Below are 27,577 nucleotides of genomic sequence, written 5' to 3' on the forward strand. Positions count from 1 at the left end.
ACACAGTAGTTATTTTAGACTGATTTGAAAAATCGTCAACTGCCGGCAATGCATTACGAACCCCTGAGATATCAGATGTTAGCCCACCCGCACGACAGTAGGGAATTTCAAAAGCTTGTACGAATTTTTTTTAACGTGAATAAAAGTCTTTGAATGCGTGCCTACTATCTTTAAAGATATTTTAAACTATAAAATTTATATAAATAAAGTATTCTAAGGCTATTTATGTGAAACTATATGATGTAGAGGAAACTAGATACCCAACACCTACGCTACCAGGAACGGATCCCTATCTTCCCAATGTTAAAACGCTCTCGTATACACCCATGTCTCGTATAGCGCAAGGGATGCGTTCCTCGGGTTCTTTGCGCTATACGAATTTGCGTTATACGAGAGCGTTTTATCATTGGGAAGATAGGGATGCGTTCCTGGTAGCATAGGTCTTGGGTATTGAATTTCCTCTAAAACATCTATATTCCTATAAAAAGTCTTAGAAAACATTATTTATATAAATGTTTATAGTTTAAAACATCTGTAAAGATAGTATGCACGCATTCAAAGACTTTTATTCACGTTAAAAAACATTCTTACGTGCTTTTAAAATTCCCTCCTGTCGTGCGGGTGGGCTAGCATCTGCTATCTCAGGGGATCGTAACACGTTGCCGGCAGTTGACGATTTTTCAAATCAGTCTAAAATAACTATTGTGTCACCCAGGCCCTTTTATCGCTCATTGAAATGACAGGAAAATGCTACTTTGAATGCCATTTCATAGCTAGCGGAGTTTATGAATGATAAATCATTTTAATTTGAATTCCTCCGAGTCATTAGCAGCTACGTGAAACAGTCTTTAAATGCCTTGAAACCTGACCCAGGTTTTCCTTCCCTGAAAATGAATGAACGAGAATGCATTCTTTTCCAAAACAATATCGTCTCGTCAACACTAAAAACTGGTTGAGGGGGAAAGGAGCCACTTTCAATCACAGCTTGGAGTTCATCAGAAAATGTTGCGGTGACTGCACTATCAACACTTGCATATTCACCTGCTTGCCGTTTAAATTCTGGAACCAACCGGAGCTTTCACTAAATGTCTCGGAGCGATTACCACTCTCGTCTTTTTGTACTGATTCTCTATGAACTTTCTGTATGTGTAGACCGCTTGGTTGAAGTTGGTGCGGCTGAGGTCACTGATGTTTTAACTTCGTCTTTATTCAGAATAAGGCATCGTGCGTTTAAACTTCCGCGCAATATCGCTTTGACGCTCTCCATTTTCAAAGCAATTGACCTCTTTCAATTCCTCTTCTAGGTTTATAGTTTTTCTTGATAAATTCTTGATTTTTCTACACGCATTCCTATTTTTTGACATATTCTCTTGGTTTTTACTCTGTATGGCTCTATCTAAATCACCTTCCACTGCTGAACTGTATTCCTGAGATGCAGAAGGCCTAAGACTGCGGGGAGGGAACGAAGCTATTGTGTTTGAGTCTTTTGTGTGTTGATGCTATTCATGCACAACTCTGCCACCGCTCCATTTCTCCCCCGTGAATACCGATGACCTTGAAGGCTTTAGCGTAGATGGCGTAGACCCTCTACCTGGAAGTCAATCGCCCGATAACCTATGACGGCAAAAATACGTCTCAAACCGTATTGCTGAAAAAAAAATCATTTCCACTAGCCCCACGCTTAATTAACGATCTAAATTATTTATTATCATTCTGTTAAGGAGACGAGATAAATTACTTCGGTAGGCCGGCTATCTGGACCCAATGACGAGTAATACTTTTGGCCATTGCACAGCAATGGATTTCGATTAATATATAAACAAAAAAGAAGCTTTAAGGCAAGCAATAATATTAATATGGGTAAAATTATAGAAATTTCGTGTGTACTTCGCGCAAGTTCACGTTTTATCACGAGAGCGTTTAAGATTTTTGATTAGGCTACACTGCGTTGCAATGTTTCCCCGAGGAACGTATTTGCGCTATATCGAAATTGCGCTAATCGAAATTGCGCTATACGAGACATGGGTGTATAACGCAAATTCGTATGGCGCTAAGACCCCAAGGAGCGTATACCTTCCCCTATACGAGGTATGGGTATAATCGGAAAACACGGATGACCCAAACTTTCACTTATATCCCTTGTAATGCTCATAATTTACGTAAAACAAGCAATATATCATTATTTATGCCATTATTCTGTTATTTTAGAGCGCTTCCCAGACTCGTTGAGAGCTTTCTTTGTCAGTTCGCGATCTTTTTAGCGGCGATAACATGGTTGTACTCATATTATTAATGCTCCGTGTAAGGCCTGGTTTCGAAAACCACACACCCGTGGCTGTGTGATCACGGATATGGAAAAGTGGTACAAAAAACGTCGGAAACTACACTTACAGGCAACACACCACGGTGTCGCATCTCGCACAAGTTGCCCGGGTTGCAACTGTAGCGGGACGTGTATCCTTGATCACAGAGCACTGCCGGGCGCTGCAAGGCTTAGAAAACAGGAACATGGAGCTCCCGTTAATACAACTGGCACGCGAATGCTTGCGTTTTACGAAAGGGATTCTAACGGAAATAATAAGCCCCATGTATCCTAGCATTCATGCAGTAATTCCAATGATTTTGCATCCGATTTTATTTTTTATAAAGATTGCGGAAAATATTGAGCGAGAGTGAAAATCATGCACGGATAATCCACAACACGGATAAACCGCAGCCGGATAATCGGGAGTCTGCTGTACACATAAATATAACCTAGGTTCTCAGGGGATCATATAAGTGAAAATAAACACTAGCAAGATAGGTGAAGATTACATGGCTAAGAAGTTGAGGCTTTCACATATTTTTAAGATAGTATTTATGGATGAAGAAAATGATTTGGTTGGCACCTACAATACAGTTTTTCAGTCACCTGATGTCAATTTGTCATGAGCAAAAGCAAAACACAACAAGTCATAGAAAGGCAAAATCAGCCCATTTTCAGTGAAAATTTTGCTCCTGAAGTCAATTGAGACATTCTAATTTATTTTTATGTCAGCCTACCTAATACTGGCTTTAAAGATATCTTCAAAGGTATAGTTGTTTAGAAAAAACAGTAATTTTTTTCATGAGACATCAAAATAAAATTGTGAAATCAGAATCAGAAATCAGAAAAAAAATCAGAATTGTGATAAATCAGGAAAATGAATCACTCACAGACTAATTCAATGCGGGAGCTGAAATTGAAGGTCTGCTTTCTCCGTGAATGGGTTCTCAATGGCTTTGAATTGCTTCCTCTACTGAACTCAGGTTGAAAAGGTTGACCAAGCTGAAAAAAATATAAAAAACAGGATCAGGTTTTTGATACAAGAATTTTCTTCATGAGCAGACTTAAGATAATGGAAACAGAAAAATATACACTGGAGGCCAGGTATAACCTAGCTGACTGACAATTCACTTCATTCCCTTGCAGCAATCAATTTCCCAACAACATGCAGACAACATTGTCCGCATTAACATATGACATCCATGCCATATCCATTAGATTCCAATTAACGTTGTACAGATATCTGTCTATTATCTGAAGGACCCGCCAAAAAACGCTGCAGGGATGTCCAACAGTGGACATACGAGGTGTGATAGAAAAGTAATGAGACTGTTTCTGTACTACTGTCAGCATCAAAATAATATGCCGCTGTACTTTGCAAATTTATATCTGGACTTCAGTCCATACCATAATAATGAATAATACATCGTTTTGAAGGAAATTTTATTCTCAATTCTGATTTATTTTTAATTTCATGAAAAATTAAAAAATGTAGACACGCGAATGCAATAAATGACTCCGCGCACTATAAAAATAGCCGTTTTGTCAACTTCATGAACTTTGTAACTCAACCTAGAGAAAACTACTACGTCTACAACATTCATCTTCCACAATGAGTTGCAAACATTAAAGTAGATTAATAAAATGGCCTTTGCATATTTTTAGAACACATATTTTGCTGTTAGATAACGAAAATGTTTAAACATTATCTAATCCTACAGGTTTCCCCATAAGAAAAAATACTATTAATAGAAACACTTCTAAATTTATATGGAATTTTTCTATGATCCAAAAATACATGATTTATATGTAGTAAAGATTATATATGGGCATTAAAAAAATAAGCCGGAGCGAACGAATGCTGCATTGCCACGTTTTGCACATGAAACTCTGCTTCTTGGTAGCCGGCACTGGCCTGGCACGGCCCCATTTGGCAACATGGCATTAATAAAAGTTATTAACATTCATAAATATCAATATTTTTATAGATTATGGATATAAAAGCTTATATATAAGGTACAAAAGCTTTTGTACCTGATGATGGCGAAGGTGATTTGCTGAAACGCATAGTACAATAAATACTATGGACATACACAAAGTTTTTCATTTTCAATTATCAATAGGAAGAAGAATGCTAGGTGGTGTAACTGGTACCATACCCTACAGGCAATCAGGTGATCTGGGTTTGAATTCCAGCTAAGCCAAATGAATTCATCATGGCTAATTCCATTCTTGGTGTAAAATTGCACCATACACATGATTGCATGCAAAATTACTACTTATATGCAGTTTTTGAAACCTGATCATCTCCTCTACAAGTTATTGATATCGTCATCCACCATATCTCTTATTTCCTTGCCTGCGGATGGCCACGCAGCTAAATGCATATGATAGGTGGGGAAAAACTTGAGCAGGTAGAGCAATTCAACTATTTGGGCAGCACATTAGAGGAAAACGGACACAGTAGCAAGGACATCAGGAAGCGAATTACACTAGCAAAGGAGGCGTTCATGAACAGGAAGGAGCTTCTGAGAGGATCGTTATGTAAGAGTTTACAGAAAAGGTTAGTGAAGAGTTTTATTTGGAGTGTAGCTCTTTACGGAGCGGAAACGTGGACACTAAGAAAGAAGATGAGAGAAGATTGGAGGCATTCGAGATGTGGGTATGGAGAAGAATGGAGAGGGTGGAATGGACGGAGAGGAAAAGGAACGACGAAGTGCTGAATATGGTTGGCAAGGAGAGGCAGCTTTTAGATGAGACATGTACTGAGGAGACAGAAGCTATGGATGAAGTTAGTGCTTAGCGGGGAGGGGATGTTGAAAATGGTGTTAGATGGTAGAATGTTGGGGAAACGAGGGAGGGGAAGGAAAAGAATAGGATTTTTAGATAGATTGAAAGGGAGTAAGCCTTACAGTGAATTAAAGAAGGCAGTGCTGGAAGGAAAGGGAGGCTTCCAGATCACTTCTTGAACACTCCATGGAAACCTACCTTAATCGGTAGAATACTATAATAATAATAATAATCACGAAATTAAGATTGAAAAGAAATGAATGAAGGAATTCGTAATTATCTGAAGATTTAATACCAAATGAAAACGTACAGGATAGTAGAATCAGGAAATAATTTGCAATTGGATGAGAATTGACCTAGCAAAACAAAACTACACTATCTAATACTGGCTAATAACTGCTAATACTGGCTATCAAACTAACCACCACTACACGGCTTTTAATAAATTGTTAAGTAGAGATACAACCAACCATGCTAAAGTGAATGGTGTTTTCGAATCGAATAAATGACATTCAAGGTAATCACCTTCTCTGTTCTTGAGAGTATACCTTACACTTCAAATCGTAATTCATCTATTCATTCCATCTGATGGATGGCTTAGGATGCCACCAATATTTTATTATTTTTATAGGCACATTAAAAGTAATAAACATCTAACGATATCCATATCTATAACATCCATCAATCTCTAACGATATCCTCTAAAATCTTCTGTGAATAAGATCACCTTTGTCAATCTAATTTAATTATAGTGAAATGGATGGGAAGATGTGTTAGTATTTTGCATTATGTATATTTCACTTACCACAGTGTTTCTGGTGGTTTCAGAGTCCTTTCTGGGAATTGAGGCAACCCATTTCTACTATTAAACTTTCCTCATAGAGGAACTTGAATAACTGCATTTTTTGTTGGATTTTAGAACACCCCAGCAGAAAGGAATGCAAAACTAATACACCAAAGTCTTAAAAAAATCAAGCACTAAAAAAATCCAGACCCATTAAACCTTATATATACGTAAATAGAACACAATCACTCAGTCAACACACAGCAGTGCTTCAGTAGCACAGAGTACAAAATGTTTTTTTTTAATAAATAATGCTTTTGTTGCCAAGGCCCTCCACGTGAGAGTCCCAGCGCTCTGGTCTGTATCTAGGGTGGCATTGGCGAACCCACACCATGGCCTTTAAAGTGCTTATCAGCAAGGTCACAGCCTCTGCCATTCCACGACTGCCCAAGATGGTGCTGGACTGCCCCATTACAGTGCTGTACCAGACTTGCAGTTTTGTATCTTCATCCTGCACGGGATAATTTTGCATATTTTACGAATTACCCCAAAAGATAGTCTAGAGAGCTATGTCATTTTCATTTCTAGTGAGAAAGAAAATAGTGAATATTAATGACTAATGGACTCGTTACCTAACTAAAATAATTTCTCACAAATAAGCAGGCATAGTAAAAATTTTAATGCAATTAAAAATGACCATCTTCAATAAAAAACGATAGACATTTTGAGCAAGTCATCAGCATCAAAGAACCTCCACTGCAGATGACAGAAAATAGGCCTGCATGGTACCAAAATAAAAGCCTTGATGCCAAAGGTACAGCTTACATGGTTTGCTTTGACGATTGTACTGATTATTATGCTCAAGAAAAGATGATAAACTTAATATTTACGATCTATAAATTAAAATTATGACATTCTTGTTCTTGCTTCCCTCAGCAATTTATGTTTTGGTATGACGTAAACTTATAATTTATGAAAGCAGGCGGTATGTGAAGGAATGCTAAGTTAGTTTTAGAATATGTACCTGTGATTCATTTACCGAGGTTTTCCCATTTCATTTATAGTAGGCACTCCATTTCCAATACATTTATCCTGAACAAAGCTAAACTAATAGCATCCTCAATAATACTCTTCAGTTATAAGCACATGTAATCAAAGAAATGAAATATGGATTGCAGTCTAAGTCTTAGGTTATTGAAATACATTTTAAACATGATCGAAATTAAGGATAAAAATTAAGGATGAGTTGGTTCTTAAATTTTTTTGGTTCTCGGTATCGGTCAGGTTCTCCCCCATCGGTTCGCGGTACTTGGTTCCAAGGATGAGCTCTTATCATCTGAATTCATGGCAAATTTTTAATGAACATCCACAAGAAGCGAATGAAAATATTAGTGCCATGTGAAATATGCTTGGAGCACAGTTTACATACCGCAGAGCATAAGGTGTAATCAATAGTGAAACCCCCTCAACTTCTAAAGACATCATCTGTTAATTTGTTGCAACTTGTGAGTATGTTCAAAATATATTCTGTATTCTGCGATGTACACTTGATGGACTCCGGATGTCCTCAATCCCAATTTGTCCTTGGTGGTTCTGAGAAGGGCCTTGAGTTTTCCCGGTGGTTTGTGGATTGCCTCCACATTATGCCTTAATAATGTATGGTAGAGACACATGGCAGGCAGGCTCTCGCAGTTGGTTTCACTTCAGGTTTTCCGGCTTCTCCTTTTCTCTTTAAGGACCTTTTGTGGGCCATTTCAATGTCTCCCTCTGTAAATCCGTTTGAGCGGAAGGTAGTCCTCAGGTGCTCGATTTCCGACTCCAGGTGTTCGGCATCAGAGACAGCTTTGGCTCGGTGGATAAGAGTTCTCAAAACTCCATTCTCCTGCGCAGGGTGGTGGTGACTGGAAAACCCTTGAACCTTGCTGGAAACCCGAGAACTAGGGATGGTCGGATCGGATATCTCCGATCCAAATATCCGCAGATATTGCCCTTCATCGGATACATCGGATCCAAAGTCGCTGAAGACATCGGATCTGGATCCAAAATTTTAAATAATAGCTTCAGTGAGTGCAATGCAATAGGGGTGGAAAGAGTTCCAATTCTCTCTTCGAATGTGCCGCCGCACGCGATTCTTGTCCTCCTCATGAACTATTTTGTTTGAAAGCTCTTGCAGAGGTTATTTAGGAGAATTTCAGCCGTGGAAAATAAAAAAGGCAAAATACAACTGGCATATAGAGTGACTCTTCCCAAGAGATTGAACAATCATCGGGGGAATCTCAGCGTCAGGAATTTGAAAATGCATTTGGATCCGAAAATATCCGATCCGAAAGATCCGGGTCCGAAAATCCAGGATCCCATCCGAATCCGGATCCGAAAAAAATCATGGATCCGTCCATCCCTACCAAGAACTCTTCCTCCAGTCTATTTGCCAGGAAAACCTTAGATCCTTCAAATCAAATTTAGTTTTTTCACACAGTTGTCTCTGACTAATGAGGTATTTTTACCAGGCATAGGCAATATTTACCATTGCAGCATAATTATTTCTTAAATTCACACTGAAATAGTGATGGAATATACTTCTGGATAAACAGCAATGCACAAATAAGGAAATTTTTCTCAATATATAAAAAGAGTGAGCTCTACGGCTTAAACGCCAAAGGGGAATGGAAACAACTCCAATGGCTGTAACGTGGGGACCTCGTCGCAGGTACAAACAATATATGTACTGTGTTAATATGCTGTTGGGTCTCACCATAGAAACTGAAAAGAATAACTCAATTCCTTTCCTCGATCTCTCCTTAACACGATCTGAAAACAAAATCGTTTTTGAAATATACCGAAAACCTACCAGTACAACAAATTATATACACCTAAACTCATTTGTTCACCCAAGCCCAAAATTTGCTGCCTTCCATTCCCTCATTTACAGACTTTTAAACTTTCCTCCAAGTAACTCAGCATTCAATAAAGAATTACACTTCATTAAAGATATTGCCAAACAAAACGGATTCCCTACTTCCTTGATTGGGCACATATTGAAAAAAAAATGAATTTAAACACTTAATCAACAACTCAACCACTCACAAAAAAGGCCGATCAAAAAGATACATCAACCTCCCATTTTACCCTGCCATAACTAAAGGTCTAGACAAAGTCTTTTACACAGTTAGCACTAAAATCATGCACACTAATGATTACAAACTAAAACAACTACATATTAGGCACCAACAAAGATAAGATATCTCTTCAAGAAAAATCTGGTATATATGAGATTAATTGCAATTCCTGCCAAGTTTGCTACATAGGCCAAACACAACGTAACCTTCTCTCAAGATACAAAGAACACCTCTCATACTACAAAAACAATAAATATGAAAAATCCAGCATTGCACAACACATAACAGACACAGGCCACGAAATTACCCAAGACAACTTAACTCTGTTAAAACAAGCACCAAATCACCTACTTGTCACCTACGAGAGGATTTTCATTAATAAAAACAAAGAGAACCTTCTAAATAGTGACGAAGGACTCATCTCAAATTCTTCCCTATACTCACTATTACACTAAGAACATTAAGCAGCAATTTTCAACTCCGCAACAGTCATCCTTACAACCAGTCCCCCCCCCCCCCTCTGTCATAAGTTAACCTTCCCCCCTTCCCTCCCACAACTTACATTCCACCCCAAATCCCCCTCTCCTCTTCCGCACCCCCCTCCACCTATATCTTTCAGTGGTGTCTATTGTTTCTGTAACACTCAACTTTATGCTGAAGTGAAGCTCAAATCCTCAGTTGCATTGAGAAGGGAATCTTGGATTCTGAAACCACTACGCTTCTCCCACCCAGGTAACATTACCATTGCTCTATTTTCCATCATTTCTCCCTGAGTTTTGCCCACGGAGTAAGTGTTGTGTCTGTCTGTGAGTGATTTTGCGTGTGATTACGCAACAGAAGCAGCCTTAGTGAGGCCCCCCCTAAACCCACGCTAAGGTTCCTCCAGAGTTGAACGAGTAATTGTGAAGGGTTTCCGATTGAGAGGCTGGGATTTGGCCAATGCTGAGAATCTTCCCGTTCCGGCATACCAACACAGTATTTTGTTTGTACCTGCGACGAGGTCCCCTCGTTACAGCCATTGGAGTTGTTTCCATTCCAAATTTTCTCAAATTTGTGCCGTAATAACTGGAGAAGAGGTGCTTTCTGCTGGAAATGTGCTCTACCTAGTGGAGATCAAATTGAACTAAATAGTCACCTAATGCAGTGCTAGATTTAATCCAATAATATACTAAAAAAGGTGACATATGTAATTACAAAAAACCAAATTTACTTACAGTCATTATCTTCATTCTTAACCTTTGACTTATCATGAGCAGATTCATCATCCTTAGCATCAGTAGAATCAGGATTTCCAGGCAATGATGAGGGTTGTGTTTCAGAATTTGTGACGTCGCCTGAAAAAAAAGAAGGGCTAAGTTAGTCCTTGAAAAGTCACACTAACACTTACAGTTTCTGCTGACAAATCTTTTCTTCTTTATCTGCAAATTGGAACAAGAATTTCACTTCATTTGCCACCTGTACCCTGTATCACATCTGTAATTACCACCAACCATTCCCATTTTACTCCAACGCTAATGACCCCGACTGCTAATGCAGTTGCTCCAATTCTGTATGGATGCACAGCACATACCTTGTATTTTGTCACATTTCATTCTTAAATATGGCCATAATTAACATCTTGGCCCAGTATTCCTTCACTTTATTGCCATAAGAAAAAACTCCCATGGATCAAACCACAGACCTTTGGTCCAGGGGAATTATTTCCCATGGCAATTAATGATAATTTCACTATAAGACCAGAAATGGGCAGAGTACAAAGAGAAAGTACCCGGGCTCAATTGCAGTTACAGTAGACTCCCAATTATCCGTGTTGCAGATTACCCATGCATGATTTTCACGTTCCTTCAACCCCTCAAGCGCAGCGGGCATTTAATTAAATCCCATTCCAGGGGCCAAATGAGATTGAAATGACTTCGCCTTTTTGGCATGCTATCATTCAATAATTTATAACTTTCATAATATACAATCAGTATCGTAGAAAATTTTTGTTAACCTGCATAATATAATTCACTACAAGTATCTGCACTAAAGTACTATATGATAATTTTTTCAAGCGATTTGAACAAATATTTATTGTTTTATGTAACTCGTTCTATGAATAAATGAATAAATTTTCAGTTTTCAAATATTTAAATTTTGTTTCAAATAAGTTGCAAGATCTTTAACATTTCATGCATTTTTTAAATACAATTACATGATGTATTTAAGTGATTTGGGGTTAAAATGTCATAGCCGATTGGATACTTTCGATGGGATTACTTGTTTTGCCTACTTGAAAATTCATCACTTAACCCATTTCTCTGACTTTGTTCTATTACAGTAGACTCTCGTTATTATGAAGTTCACAGGACCGAAAAACCAGACATTCGTATTCACAAAGTTCGTATGAACGTTTCTTTTAGGAATCGTCGAAAAAACCGTATATTATAATCGTGATTAAATTACACGGAAATGAATATAAACAGGAAAATTCGTTTCTGTTTCTCACAGAAGAATGTGGCATGACATAATCGAGGGTTGATATCTTCCAGAATACAGTAAGCCCGATATACGAACTAGACGCGTTCCGAGACCTTGTTCCTAAGATGATAAACCTACGGTCCGGCCGCCGAGAGTTGTCCGATGACAGTAAGAATGGTCTGAAGGACCCAGAGGAAGAGAATCACTTGTTTTGATGATTCAAAGAAAGGGATTGTTTTGGTGGTTCAGGCTTATTTCAGTGCTCCTTATGCATTTGACAACATTGTATGACTAGGCGATGGTGTGAGGTGCATTTTGGGGGACAGCAATTGGCTGTAAACCGTGCTGGTGCAGGTTTATCCGCCCCTCCTATTGTGCCGTCATCGGACAACTGTCGCCAGCCAGACTGTTTGCAAGGCATCGAGGAGTACGATTATCCTGCAGAATGCAACACTTCATAACAATTGTGCACTAACTCACGATTGTGACAAACTGATCTAGCTGGGCGTACGACGCAGCCGGAGCCGAAAAAATCGCTCTCCACGGTAAGGAAGAACGAACGGGCGAAACACTGAACAGTTCCTAACCTCACACCGGATTCAATGATACTTTGTTCAGATTTCTTCCAGAGTGCGAGTTCCTCTATGCTGCACCGCGTAGCACGCCCAAATCAAAAGGCGCCAAAGGCGCGAAATTTGAAATTTTTGAATGCTGGCACCTCTGAAAGTTTGTAAATCGAATGTGCGTAGGAAGAGGAATAATTGTACATCAAATTTACGAGCTGTAATGAGTCGGTCACCATAATTCCCCAGGAATTAAGATTATTATATGACGATGTGTGCATGGTGAAGAAAGAACCATCATTGATACTCTTGGTCACAGTACACGAGGAGAACTTAAACATGGCACAATTATTAAAACTTACCATAGTGAATATCCACCTAAATGCCGTTGCTTGTGCGTGGAACTTCGTAATAAAGTTCATTCTGTAACCACCGGGACCGGGACTGAGGTTCGTAATTTCGTAAAAATGAAAATTTCGTAATAATGTTTCTTTTTCTATAGCTTGGATAGGCCTTTTTGTCGGGACCAACGATTTGCTTCATAATAAGGAGAACTTTGTAATAATGTTGTTCATATTAACAAGAGTCATTGAAATGTAATGATCGCCAGTAACTGAGTGACTTTTACTCAGTTACTCCAGTTACCTCTGGATAACACCTACGTTTGGATAGCGATTCATAAGAAAATGCAACTCTGGCATACGTAACTTCTTGATTTTAATCGTAGCATATGCATCTAATATTCATCCACTTCTACAAATTTCCTGGGAAATGGTGGTATGTAGTGGTTCCGTCTTCGAGAGAAGGGAAGTAAGGGCACTTACTAGCATTCTCCGTCACCTGGTCATCCTTCTCGGCTTCATCCGCAGGTTGGGGGACAGGAGATGGGGCAGGAGAATTGGCAGGGGATGAGCTTTCGGATGAGCATTCGGATGAGCTGCTATCGTCATCTGCATAAATAAAGTTCATGACGTCATCAGTCATAATGGCTTCAAGCACAGCTAAGAGCAAATACCTGAGATTTTTGCACAGGAAAATCTTTAATGCACTGTTGCCACTCCAATTACTATAAAATCATTCCATAGGTTAAGGCATATTCACCCCAAGCAGCAATCACTATCTAAACAACTTCCAGACAACATTGTCGGGTTCAACATTTGACATCCATGTTAATCCAATAATATCCAAAGACCCACCGAACAACTTTGCATCGATGCCCAACAGTGGACTTCCACAAAGTTTTGTGCAGATATGTACTCTTACATAAGATACTCAAATCAACAACATATCCATTCCTCACAATTGGTCACAAATATTCCCCTTGACTTACCGCTGAAGGACAGCTCTTTATACGACCTAACGGACGATCCCATTTGCCGCAGTCTTGGGTTGTGCACCCTTGTCCGCCCTACCTGGCAGTCAAAGTACTTTGGAACTGTGTTGGGCTTTGGTATTAGGAAACGCACACCAGCATATGACTTACTATAAGAATACTTGGAGAAGCCCTCTCTCATCTAAAAGAAAAGAACAAAACAATCCTTAAGAACATCAGGTTCATTCATGTGCAATACATTTTAACAGTGAGAATAAAGTCCTTTTCATTCAGTGAGTGCTTGATGGAAGCTCCAAAAATAGTGTTCCATTGGAAAATCACCACCAACTACATATAATTTTCAGGTCATTTGTTAGATATCTCGCGAATATGCTAACAAAAATTACTTTACGAAATTTCGATAAAATAGGCATATTTATCATACAAGATATGCATAATTAGGTCTTCAAACAAAGAGAAAAGGTATGTGGATAGACTTTAAAAAAATCTAATATTCATTAAAAACATGACACCCTAATTAATTATAACATGGTCAACACAATGCAGTAACACAAATTATGGTGTTCTGATTCCTCAGACACTTGGATGAGTGAAAATAAATGGGACCTCAAAATAATTCTTCAATTACTAAATTTTAAGACATTCTGGGAAAATGGATGAAGAACTACACAGCATAACCCATAAATTTACCTCAAAATGATCCTCACAGCAAAATAAGTTGCCAATTTTCTGCAAATCAGGATAATGTGCTGCCTGCAACCAAACCATGCGCCTCTCATCTTTAGGCACAGAAACAAAATACTTCTTACTCCTCTTCAGTTCCTTGTTAGGACACATCGGCACAAAGCAGCTGATCTTTCTCACTCTTGGCTTTCTTGGCTGAAAGTGACACAAAAAAACCCATGTTGTTGTATCTCTCTAAAATTCTATCCGAACAGTATCAAGATAGAACATGGAGTTACACCAGTCAACAAAAACATTTTTTCTCTCTCATACAGTAGTAGTACATAGTACAGTGAGTCCTCGTTCTACGTCACCCCGTTTAATGACATTTCGCGATAATGTCACAAAAATTTTGAGATCGTCATTCGCTTATCGCCCCCTTTGCTTCACGATAACGTCACGTCTTTTAAATTTCGCGCGAGAAAAAAGGCGAAGTGGCAGGCATTGCAGGTTGTTCGTTTCGTGGGCAGCAATTCGGTCAATCTATACAAAGTGTAAAACGGTGTGTATATTGTTAATTGCAATTACGATTTTAGCATCAGAGACATTTCCACAAAAATGTCCAAGAGAACAATATTCACAATATTTTGGTTCCTGTTACTGCGACGATATTTCAGCGATAATGATGCCCAGGCGACGCCCGCCCGCCTCAATTCGCAATTAAAACTATCTCTTAGATTTCATAATCCCAGTTTGCCCGCCCTCGTTCATTTCCGCCATTTTGATTTTGCTCCTGACCTGAAAAAAAATTCTCGTAGCGAACGTGGCGCCTATGGACCCATGCTCCTGGGTGCTCCGGATCACCGTCTGTAGTGTCTGGTCGCGGAAGTAGCATTCATTGGACCGCACTCCATAGCAAAGCCGAAAAGCAAATGCGGGAAGATACAAAAATGGAGAAGGATTTACATCACTGCTGCTATTGTCGTCGATGAAGACAGGAACTCGTATTTTAGCCACAGTTTGGCATTCCCATCATAAAAAATTCCCCAGATATGATACGATATTCACTTTTTACATTTTTTTTTAAATGGGATATTATGCTTCGATTAATGTCATTTTGTTTATCGTCACATCTTTCAGGAACAGTAAGTGACGTTAAATGAGGACTCACTGTATTGGGATTTAAGGTGCATCAATGGCTACGTCATTTCGCACCACTACTATATCATTTAATTCCAATACAGTAAGATTAGATTCCTGTTAATGGGTCTACCGGTTACTTGGGGCAGCCTCTTAATTGGGGCAGATCTTGAAGAACAGAACCCCATAGAAGAATATCCCAGAGTTTTCCGCACTGAGCTGGGAAAGCATGCCCCTTTATTGGGCCATGAGTCGGTGACAGTATCTCATACAATAAAATGCACTTATGTTGACTTGATCTTTGTCACTGACTCACAAAATGGCCATGAATAAAAAAAGCTGTGCCAGTTTCTTCAAATTAGAAGCAATAGCAGAAAAGCATGTTTTTCAATGCTCATCATGGTGGTACCCAGGGGCAGTCTGGCCAGGTCGGCCCATCATTAATTGTCCCAAGGGAGCCCCCACAACTCTCTCATCTATCGTGAACCGAGTATGAAATGTGTCATAAAAAAAAGACTCAAGATTACATGAACCAAACTTTTTTTTCAATTATGAAATTCTAAGTTTTCAATAGTTGCTTCATTTACAACATACTAAGGGAAAATTTTAATATTAAAAAAGTAAATAAAATAACCTGATGCTTTTTTGAAAGCGTTATTAGAAAGAGTAATTTTAGAGGTTTTTTTTTAAGATCTCTGTGCAGTTTCAAGGAACAAATTCACTAAATAGATAGAAGCACTCTAACTCATTACAATCTGTGAAATTATCAATTTTCATTGCATTTTTCCTCGCAAAATTGCTACAGTAAACTCTCGATTATACGAAGTCAATGGGACCGGAAAATTGGCACTTCGTAAAATCGAGTTTCGTAATTTCAAACCTTTTTCATAAGTCACGAAAAAAATGCTTGTTTTTGTTTCTTCCGCCCTTTTTGTCTTTAGTGGCCTTATTTAAATGTTTTCGGTGATTATTCACGGTAGAATTCTTAGAAAAGGCTTTTTGTTATCGATTTATGCTGTGAAAGATCGTTAAATAATTATACCACCATAAATTTCCCATTTCTTGTACATACTTCAATATCAACGATCGCTAAAGAAATTCCCGACCAGTTCAGAAAACATAATCAAACAATGAATTGCAAAGTTTATTATAAGAATTTAATGTTATTAATTTGTGGTTAGGAGCGAATAGAAACTATTAAGTTAGCGTAAGATAGATATTTGTTTCCAGCACCCACGGAAATATTAGCGGCAGCTGGCCTAACCATACTCTAAGGGCCTAACCGCCATTTATGTCGCCCTCTATCGCTCAGTGACGAGAAAAAAAAAGAAAAACGAGGACCTTAACCCGTTTCCAAAATAACCTTTGCAAGTTAATATTTCGAGTTACTCCGTATTTTCAGCTGAATGTGCTATCTTTTCAATTAGTTATTTACATTGGGAGGCGCGCGAGAAGAAAGTTCATGATTAGAGTTAGAAGTGCGTCTTCATTACGAGTAGCCTGAAAAATAAGTTGGTGGTAAATAGAGCCCAATACTTAAGATATTTAAGTTGTTTATTCAGGGAGGCTAATATATACATGAAAAGATATTACCCAGAAAAATCCGTTATTTTTTTTTGCTTTTTGCCCTTCTCCATCGCCGCTTCCACCATGGTCTCTCACTTGGATAAATGTGAATTAAATTGGGGATCTAAATCGTTAGCCAGATCAAAATATCTTAATGTTTGGAGGGCAGCGTATACTTCTATTTTATTAGGTGAAATTACTTCCTCACTTTCATCTTTGTCGTCACTGCTATTATGACTAGTCCCGGCCGCTGCTTCATCCGACGTAGGTACCGGCGTCGCATTGTCGCAAGCCTGGATATCATCGTCTAGGGCAATATAATCGTTTGATGTTGCGCGCTGTGCTCTTCCTGCTTTATCCAAGTATTTTTCAAAATCATCTTTTAAGATTCTAATCTCCTTCGCGATTTCATCCGCTGCAGCTTCCTGAAGGTATAACGTAACGAATCAACCATAGCCGTGATATTATAGCTTGATAGATTTTCAAAATGCAGTCAGAGCGGTCACTTTTGGGGAAGGAGGCCCCCACTCGGAGGGTCGAGGAGAGGGGCCAGCAAGGGTGAGCTTGTCGAGGAAAGGGTCCCGGATTAGGCCCTTCGAAGTGCTTCGGCGAAAAGTAGTCAAGTAGTCTTTGAAGTACGTTCACAGCAGCCTGCCTTGCGAACGGACCAGGTACGTTCACAGCAGTGCAAAGGGTTAAGTAGGAGTGTACGAAATACCTCGCGTGACCTTCCTGACATGTTAAACTACGATGTATTGTCGATGCTATGTTTACGAATAGGTACGTAAATAGGGGCATTATGTCAGTCACGATATTTTTACTGAACTCCTACTTCCCCTAAATTCCCACCGTGAGGTTTTAGGCGAACCCTTTCTCTCCAAAGTTGCACTATCATTTACGATTTCACTTTTAATGGACCACAGTCGGAAGCGCTGATTTTTTTAACTAGCTACGCCGGCGTAACTAGTTTTGTTGACAAATATTTCGCCGTAGTTCGTATAAACGAATGTCATTCGCTCCTGGGGACCGAGCCGAAGTTCGTAAATTCAAAACATTTTGTATAATCGAAACTTCGTATAATCGAATAGCGCCATGTATTTAGCATAGGCTTTTCGCCGGGACCGCAATATTACTTCGTATAATCGAAAACTTCGTAAAATCCTGCTTCGTATAATCGAGAGTTTACTGTATTTTTCATTAACTTTAATCTAGTTTTTACGAGCCAGAATGGTGTCAAAATCAATTTCTGGGCATGCAATTTTTCTAAAATTGTAATTTCTAAATTGTAATTGAACCCAGTAAATGGTCCCCAATCACCCCAGACCATCTGTGGTGGTACCAGTCTGGTTTCAATTGGGTTCAGAGCCAAATGCACCACTTTGTCTCGCATAGCACTTTAACCCCTTTGTGTCGGAGCAACAAAGATCTTAACTAACCTCGCTTTGGGGTTGTGAAGGTGGTGGTGAAGGTGACAGTGGTGGTGGTGTAGGTTCTCGGGAGCCATCTGAAAGTAAAGAAGAAAACATTTGGGGTGACTACAGATATCCAATAGGGTAGTTTCCTTCATCAAAGAAAACGAAAGGCATTGATTGCGATTCGTTACCCACCATTAGTGTATTCATAATATACAAATTATTTGGTTTTAGTAATCCCATTTTAGACGAATGGCAATGGTCAATTTTAACCGCATTTGAAAAAGGCCAGATTGGCGCCAATGTGATGGCACTCGACGTGACGTCACAGGGACCCAGTTTCTATACGAATAGATAGGAGTTTTACATCGTCTGAGATAACCAATGCATGCATGAGGCACAGAGCTCAGGGAAACATGTCTTAATAATCACCTAATAAAACTAGCTAAGGTTGGAAAGTTTTCTTCGTTTGATAAGGTATTAATAATCATTATTAAAGCCAAGCACTACCTGCTAGCATCCTGCGTCGTATCAGCGCTCAAAGCCTCGCCCCAAGGGCACCTCACTTGCAGCAGCGGAACGACGTCACACGGGGTTTTTCCCAGCATTCATACTTAGCCATCGCGTTTTCGTGCACTTGAAATTTTTCACTTTTCATTTAACCGCGAAAAATAGATATCGTCATTTAAAAGTGTGAAATACGTACTCCAGGAGTAAAAATCTTTCGATTTAGATAATAAAAAAATAATAGGAAACCAGCCTATAGTGAAAATCCCAAGAAGTGAATCAAGGGTGTCCAGTCAGTCAAAGCAGAAAAATTCATGCATTACTCACAGTTTTTCATGGAAATTTTACAAAATTACAGGTTAATCTTGTGTGATTACTCCGATAGATAAGAATTTTAAACACCCGAAATCACTTCAATACTTTTAATTAATGCAGTAAAACCTCTTTACATCGTAATGGAAGGGACCAAAATTTGGGCAATTCGATGTATGTATTTGAGGTTCACTATAGAGTGGTTTCAGTGATAGGCAAAATTTTTTCATATCCTTCCGAAATGAAAGGCACTCTGTACTGTCTTTTAAACCATTATTTTTATGCGTTAAAACAAACATGCATGCATTAGTGAACATATATTTATTATTTAATGATAACAGAAAGCGAGCTCTATCACGTGATTTTTACCATGGTTCAAGAGAAAAACGATATGATCTCTCTTAATTCAACAGTCACTGAAAATGATTAAGACAGTTGGATACTTTTTTTTCTTATTTATTGTTAGATATGCTCTCATATTCAACAAAATGGCCACAACTAATGAGTAATGTGTAAATTACAGCACATTGAAGGTGTATAAGAAAAAAAATAAGCGTGAAAAATTTATCACTGAAAATGTCATTTCATGTACGTAATCACAGCTGCATTAATGGCCTCTAGCTGTCTCGGTACGATTTGCAGAGGTAGTTTGGCCATTTCGGGGGTGTCTCCTTGGTATGATAAGTGGAGGTTTTATGAGATAAAAGAGGTTCACTACAAAGAGGTTTGCCTATAAATTTACATGTAAATCTGACGGGTCCGTAAGGGTGGTATGAAGTATGGAGGTTTATGATGCAAAGAGGTTCACTACATAGAGGTTTTACTGAATCTTCTATATTATTTCTACTGTATAGATGCCTTTTTCTCAACTTATACACAACCAAACTCTACAAATGAGGTACCAAAATGCACAGAATTTATAAGAGAACATGTGACGGCATATCTTACTTCCTATATATAGCTACTGTTTCCTAAAATCGGTTTTTAAGTAATTAAAAAACAGAACAAAAAAAAACAGTAAAAAAAACAAAAAAACATAAACAAAAAACAATTAAAAAAACAAAAAAAAAACAAAAACAAAAACGATAAAAAAAATAAAAAAATAAAAAATAAAAACGTAAATATTCCTGATGTTAATGGCGCACAAACTGATACATTGGTTCATTTGCAACAATATCTCGCATTCTTTAAATAACTTTTATCAAAATGTGGCTGATTCCACATTCAAGTCTCCTGTTGATACGTAAGTATGAGTCATCATGTGCGTTTAACAGAGGATAGTGTAATTACTTCCATTTTTGTGTTTAACCCTTTCGCGCCGAATTCCTCACTTGTGCGGCGAGGATTTTTTTCCCTCAACTACGAATGCCACACCTGTGCGTCGTGAATTTTCCTACCATAACCAACGAATGCCGCGCCGGTGCGGCACAGGTCGAAAAAAGTGACCGTGGCGGACACAGTAGACCCATGGACGCGGTCGCCCCTTGTGATCCGCCTTAGTGCGAGCCCAGTCCCTTCTTTGGCCGTTCAGGTCGACCCTTTCCTATCCTCTCCACGCGGTCAACTACTGTTATTTGCAGTGTGTTTTCCAAAAAAATATTTGTTGCTTACATTTGAAATCCAATGCTAGAAATGAATTCATCTTTTTTTGCTGACCACATGGAAATTTCAAACGAAATTCTAACGTTAATATCAACAGAGTTATAGAACAACTAGTAAATACACTAAATCCGTCTATATAAACGTTAGAACTTCGTTTAAAATTTCTGCATGCTCAGAAAAAAACACGAAATTCATTTTGAATTAAAAAAAATCGATATGAACAACAAGTATTTGCATATATTCTGCATTAATATTTTAGCTAGTTGACCACGGACTCGTGCTAGGAAGGGGCTTTTAATCCCTCTAGGGTCAGGGACAGAGGCCGAGGAAAAGGATCGGCGCCCCACCGAGTTGGGTCCAAAAATGTTTCGGGAAGGACCCACTGCCTTTAGTCGACATGGAAAGGCTTCGTACAGAGGAGTAAAGAAAACTTTCAAGAGACTCGTATTGAGGAAGAATTTCCTTCAACGAAGATCCGGCGCGAAAGGGTTAAAGAGGTCCTCTGACCTCAATTTGTACATGAACATTCCAATTAAATTTGTACATAAGACCCTGCCTTTATTTTCTACATTTTAAAATTAGAAACGCGCCTATCCCCCTGTGGATCTGCATTGAAAAGGATGGGGGAAGGCCGCTGGGAGCGGGCGCAGCACGTTCGTTATATTTATGTATTTTTATATTTTATTTTTTTTTTATATATAAGTTTATGAATAAAAATGGATAGTTAACATGCATTGTATTAAAAAATTTAAAAGTATTCAATTCAAGCCAAGAAGTTGCTACAACCTCATAAGTAAATGTTGACTTAAAATGGCATTCTATTCTTCGCATTTTTTAATCTGTCGTATCCCGCTCGTCTTCGAACGAGATATTAGCGACAATACGAACGTCTCTCGAATGGAAGGATCAGGTGGTAGAAAAAAAAGGAGTCACTCTGAATAAAAAAGCAGTGACTTTATTCCCTTTACGAAAGAACAAATATGTCCCCTGCCTCTTGGCCGTGTGACCACCACAGCGAGAAGCCATGCCACAACTCAGCCCCGAGCCAAGCTAGGCATACCCTTTTAATCTTCCCCACGGGAAGGTCCAAAAAACCCTCTTATCTACCCCTGAACCGACATCCGCCGATCACGAGCGGGTCCTCTCGTAGACTTGCACTTTGGACTAGCATGCCTACGTGCCGACTCACGCGTAGCAATGGCTGCTGGATAGTACAAATCTTACATGAGTCAAGAGTGATTGACATTTTAATTCCGTTGTCTTGTCTGGCATTCCATGTTTCGATGCAGCTGTACAAAATTCTACTGAGATACTACACTTAAAATTACGACAAACTCATTTTAGGCCAGAAGACGGGTGATGAAATAGCAAAATTTTACGTGAAGTGAATAGTCACTGGAATCCCTGGAATTCCCCAGCAGATGGATAAAGATTGCCAACGGTCGTAAACTTTTATTTCAGCCAACTCCCACTCTCCAAATAATTTTACTCATTGCTTTCCATGAAAAGTGAGCTCAAATTGAGCAACTCCATTCAAGTTTTTGAGTTTCATAATTACCCATTTTTGATGAAATAATTTGTGCGGTGAGAACATAATCCAGGGATTCCATTTCGAAAAGAGTAGAAAACTATAATGTATATAGTTACTATCCTTAGGGGTCATGCCTTCAAAAATTTTGCTCGATAAATATCATCACTAAATACAACTGATAGAGTATTGGGAAACTGATGGCCAATAGAGAATCGTGCTAGTTAACTTCGTGACAGTCATGAGTTAACGCAAAATTGTAATGCAGAGCTGCATTCTGCAAGACAACTCAACTTTTTGATGCTTTGAATGGGTTTTTCAACTTACGAACAAATTCAACATACAAACAAGGTCTCGGAACTCATCTTGTTCGTAAGTCAAGGACTTCCTTTCCACCAACAGGCCACAGTGGCATAGTAAACACAGCCTCCATCTCTTGTGCCACTGTGGATTTGAGACGTAAACACCACGTTCCGTTAAACCCTTGTTAGAAATTTACCTTCAAAAAAGATGGCTTGGTGACGTGACTGGTTAGCATTGGGAGATCCGAGTTTGAATTTCAGCAGAGTCACAACATATTTTTATGGCAAATTTCTCCCTCAGTAAAGCAAATTCGATTGGCAGAAAGACAAGAGTATACAAGGGCTTAACCACCTGCTCTGCTCCTATGAGCGTCTGCCCCCTCAATACATTCCTGCGTACAGTAGAAGACTTGCATAGTTGCAAACACAGCCAAAGGAATAAGAAAAACAAGTTCAACCTTTACAAATGAAAAATATTACTCTTTTACCCTAAAAATGTAGAGAAAATCATTTGGACCACTTACTGGTGGGCATATAGGTACGGGACGTTAATGCCTGCTTCCTTGGAGCTTTAACACGAGGCTTTGTAGTTGCAGCACCGGCATCAGCAGTTTTATCATCAAGAGTAATAGTAAGAGGAGCACAGTTATCAGGTATTGGTGAGGGAGCAGCTGTAAGAGGAATAAATATATGTAATTCTCCAGAATAATAATTTACCATTTTGTTTTTTTTTATTTCTGAATACTTAGGATATGTCACATTTAAAGTACGGATGGTCGGATTGGATACCTCGGATCAAAATATCCGTCGATATTGCCCTTCATCGGATACATCAGATCCAAAGTCACGGAAGACATTGGATCTGGATCCGAAATTTTTAATAATAGCTTCAGTAAATGCAAAAAGGGTGGAAAGAGTTCCGATTCTATCTTGAAATGTGCCCTTGCATGTGATTCTTGTCCTACTCAAGAACCGTTTTGTTTGAAAGCTCTCGCAGAGGTTACGTTGGAGAATTTCAGCCGTGGAAAATGAAAAATGTAAAATACAACTGGCACATAGTGTGACTCTTTCCAAGAGATTGAACAATCATCGGGGGAATCTCAGCGTCAGGAATTTGAAAATGCATTTGGATCCGAAAATATCCGATACGAAAGATCTGGCTCTGAAAATCAAGGATCTGATCCGAATTCGGATCCGAAAAAAATTCTGGATTCGTCCATCCCTAATTAAAACTAATTATTTTGTCCCATACTCATGCACAATAGTGTAGCATCTGGGAGTTAAAATAACTTTGAAAACTTTTATTAATTCTAGGGTGTTGAATCATTTTTTTATAACTCTGGTGGGAAGATTTTCCGATGAAAAAGTTGCCGAGGGGTGCTTTTATGTACTAGTTCAGTCATACCTTTAATATTCAGTGAGACTATGGGATTCAATGCAGAGACTATTTAGATCCATAGAGGCGTATTTAAGAGCCATAGCAATGTCGATCAAATAAAGAAGAAAAAATCAAATAAAACCACAACACAAAAAACTAGAAAACTCACGGGAAGTAGCTGAGGGTGACATAGAAGATTTTTTCCTGAGCACATTAAGTCGTACCGAGCTAGAGCGTTTACCAGTGTGAGAGGCTGGAAATGAAAAAAACAGCATCTTTTAATATTTCATAGTATTTTTCACATTTTGTCACAATAAATCTTTTAACCCAGTACAACTCTAGGTATATTCTAAAGTACAAGCAGTCTGGAGAACTTACCAGGGCTATCAATTCTCATGTTTAATGCAGTTTGATCAGTGGACCGTGACTGATGACCACTTCCTGTGAAAATAATTATGTATTACGATTAGAGCTTTGAGAGATAAAATATAAGGTCCAATCAAAATCCAGCCATCTTATAAGTATTGTATACAAACTGTTATCTACAAAACTGAAGTTATAGAATTCTAGATGTCTGACAGACTTATTTCTTACTTTTTCTTAATTTTAAGTACAGTGAGTCCTTGTTCTACGCCACCCTGTTTAACTTCATTTTGCGATAATGTCATGAAATTTGTGTATCGCACCTTCGCTATGCGATAACATCAAGTCTTTTAAATTTCGCGCGAGAAAAAAGGCGAAGAGGCAGGCGTTGCAGGTTGTTCGTTTGGAGGGCGGTAATACAGTCAGTCCATACAAAGTGTAAAACGGTGTGTTCATTGTTAATTGCAATTAAGGTTTTAGCAAATTTTCTGCTAAATGAATTCTTAGGTAGGTGCGCAAGGTTTTACTAGACATAATGGTTTTCAGGAACCTAAAAAGTGATTTCAAGGCATTTTTCCGTGTAGAACTCGGAATTTTTGTCGTCACTTTTTTCACCGTGTTCGCAATTATAATGGTTCCTGTAACTGCGACGATGTTTCAGCGATGATGATGCCCGGGCGACCACCATAGCGAAGCCGAAAAGCAAATGCAGGAAGATACAAAAATGTAGAAGGATTTACGTCACTGCTGCTATTGTCGTCGATGAAGACAGGAACTCGTATTTATGCCATAGTTTGGCATTCACATCGTAAAAAATGCCCCAGATATGATATGCTAAAATTTTTTCGCACAGGAATTGTGAGGTCTAGGAGCCGATATTCACTTTTCACATTGTTTCTTCTGGGTTATTATGTTTCGATTAACGTCATTTCTTTTATCGCCACATTTTTCAGGAACGGTAAGTGACGTTAAAAGAGGACTCACTGTACAATATTGCATCAACGAGCACAATGTTACATGACAACGTGGACATTGTGGCAATGTTACCTCACTGTCTATGAACAATCTTACCATTGCACATTAACCCTTATGAGACAGTGGAATTCTCGCCTTAGCACGAATGCTCTACTGAGCCCCAAGACACTCTTCCTTGCCCTCCGTATGGAGCATTTTCGCAGTACATTCTTTAAGATGGGTCTTGCTTATTATTTCGGACTCCAAGGGTAGTTGGGCTCCCTCCTCTCGGGGTTTATAACCATACCAGTGGCATTGGTTCGCGGTCAATCATGTTTCGTTTATTTGAATTAGCTATATGGATAATTGTTGCTTGCACGTAACTTGCAGACTTCGAATTGAATTCCACGTTTTAATTCTGACAATTGTCAAATTTTGAACGAAGCTCTACTGACCATATTAACACATTTAATGTAGCAACAATTTCCATGTTGACGTTCATACTGAAATCGAGATATAAGTTAATATTTATCATAGAATTTCGTTTAAAACGTGTAAACTCTGCTCAAAAGACAAAGAATTCAATTCTTAGTTTATATTTTTTGAGAAAGGAAAAAATATTTACTTTGAAAACTGACTGAATGAACAATTGAATGACTGCAGTCCCTTACCACAAGGAGGGGAAATGTAAGACGAGGAGTTCGGGTACCGGCTCACAGATTTGGAGGGTACGGCCTAAGTCCCGCATTGTTGGGTTCCAAAACTAAAACTTTGCGAACCCGTGACCGTCATAAAACAGGGTTAGCACGGAAACTTACATTTTTGGCATTCGATCGCTTGCGTAGAAAAACCTCTGACGAAAATTTGCTGCTTTCGTCTTCCGGGTCAAGAAACATCCTGCCACATATTTTGTCATTCGTAGGGAAAGGGTTAAGGGAATGTGCATGACATGTTCACATTGGCAGATTTTGAGTTATTACTTTATTGAGCACGCCTAAGGGTGGCCATGTGAGAATCCTTCAATCCAAGCAAGCAAACATTGTCTTAAACCTAAAACGAAATTTATTCTCAGAATTAAGTGAAAACCTCTCTTCGTAGGCAAGTTGTTTGCTTATTTAGGTGCAGTCATGTATTCTTCTTCCATCTCAAAATTTTTCTGATTCATGATCTCCACTAAATATGCACGTGATATTAGATTTAGGTTCAATATACTAATAAAATGACAGCAGCAAGTCCTTGCACGACACAGACATTATTCCTTCAAAATATTAGGTGCACAACTCAGTTCATGCTGTTTTTTAAACTTCGACAACAATCAAGAAGTAATTGTAGCATTTTCATTTCATAAATCAGAGGCGATAAAAGGTATAGAATACTTGATTATATATGTACACTGTTCAAGACTAAGTCCGAAAATGGTCAAACCAAGATGGCGGAATTCCGACCACACTTAAGACTCGAATACAGCACCTCCAGTGTATTCACGACCTCCTTGGTCATAACCTATCCTTAAGTGGTAACAAATATGTAAATCTATGATATCCATGATTTTACTCTGTACCTCAAATGGAAAATAGCATTTCATTAATTTCATAAAGCCAGAAAGGATTGAATTCTTTAATAGCTTATTTTTTTAGCATGCAATTAAAATGCACTGAGATCCAAAAATATTTGAAGATCCAACACTTGAAATCTGGGACATTAACCCTCTTAGTGGCACGGGCTGATATACTATCTGCTTTTGCTCCACCAGCAAAAAGTGCCTCGGGCCGATATATCGGCTCAAGGGCATACTGAACTTTAAATCGTAATAAGTTAATGCATATTTTGTTTTATACTATATCTAATTTATAAGAATATTGCAACCAACAAATAATTCTTTTTCAGTAAAATAAAAAAATTACATTGATGTAAAAGTAAAATACAAAAATTACATTGATATAAAAAATGATCACTTCATAAAGTGTTTCTTCACGAAGAGCTACAAAATTCTTAAATTTATGTTGGCACTTTTTCCTAGTACCACCACATTTTGGGTAAAAAAAAATCCTGGATCTGTCTATTCCCAGGTAAAACCTTTAACATCTAAAACTACTTTGAATTCACTCACCTGACACTAGAATATCTGAACGCAACGGCCCAAAAATTAGTCTGTTAGTTTCCCCACACACCACTGGTGGTGCAAAATGATCCATGCAGATTATACGTGACATGAGGTGACTCAAATCATTTGGCAGGAGGTGCAACTGCCCAATGCTAGCCAGGAGTTCTCTAGCCAGTTCAACATTCTTGGGTAATTTCACGTACTGAATACCAGGAGTGTACACCGAATTCCGGCAATTATTCACACAACAAAATGTGCCCCCTTTCTGAAAGTTTTCTGAAACACGGATCTGAAAGAAAATGCAGGAGCGAATTGTCAATGGGGAAGAAAAAGGTGAAGCAAATTGTATGGAAAGACTTGAACAAATCACATAATGAGGAAATGTCATTTTCAAG

At 38.6% G+C, this 27,577-nt stretch overlaps 1 protein-coding gene across 4 annotated transcripts in view; it reads right to left on the reverse strand.

Annotated features, from left to right (window-relative positions):
• LOC124163576 overlaps nucleotides 1–27,577 on the reverse strand; it is a 50,756-nt gene that overhangs the window by 4,447 nt on the left and 18,732 nt on the right. Inside the window, exons 9-19 of one of the 4 annotated variants that reach the window (XM_046540567.1) lie at nucleotides 27,189–27,471; nucleotides 24,140–24,202; nucleotides 23,931–24,014; nucleotides 22,908–23,054; nucleotides 18,157–18,224; nucleotides 14,042–14,230; nucleotides 13,349–13,532; nucleotides 12,843–12,968; nucleotides 10,210–10,329; nucleotides 9,986–10,098; nucleotides 3,196–3,307 (exon numbers count right to left, since the gene is read on the reverse strand). In XM_046540567.1, the coding sequence (XP_046396523.1) occupies nucleotides 3,196–3,307; nucleotides 9,986–10,098; nucleotides 10,210–10,329; nucleotides 12,843–12,968; nucleotides 13,349–13,532; nucleotides 14,042–14,230; nucleotides 18,157–18,224; nucleotides 22,908–23,054; nucleotides 23,931–24,014; nucleotides 24,140–24,202; nucleotides 27,189–27,471 (1,489 nt within the window). Of the gene's footprint in view, nucleotides 1–3,195; nucleotides 3,308–6,023; nucleotides 6,391–9,985; nucleotides 10,099–10,209; nucleotides 10,330–12,842; nucleotides 12,969–13,348; nucleotides 13,533–14,041; nucleotides 14,231–18,156; nucleotides 18,225–22,907; nucleotides 23,055–23,930; nucleotides 24,015–24,139; nucleotides 24,203–27,188; nucleotides 27,472–27,577 lie in introns of those variants that run through there. The other 3 variants (XM_046540566.1, XM_046540568.1, XM_046540569.1) reach the window with 3 other exon arrangements.

This window comes from Ischnura elegans, chromosome 8 (assembly GCF_921293095.1).
Source record: "Ischnura elegans chromosome 8, ioIscEleg1.1, whole genome shotgun sequence".
NCBI lineage: Eukaryota > Metazoa > Arthropoda > Insecta > Odonata > Coenagrionidae > Ischnura > Ischnura elegans.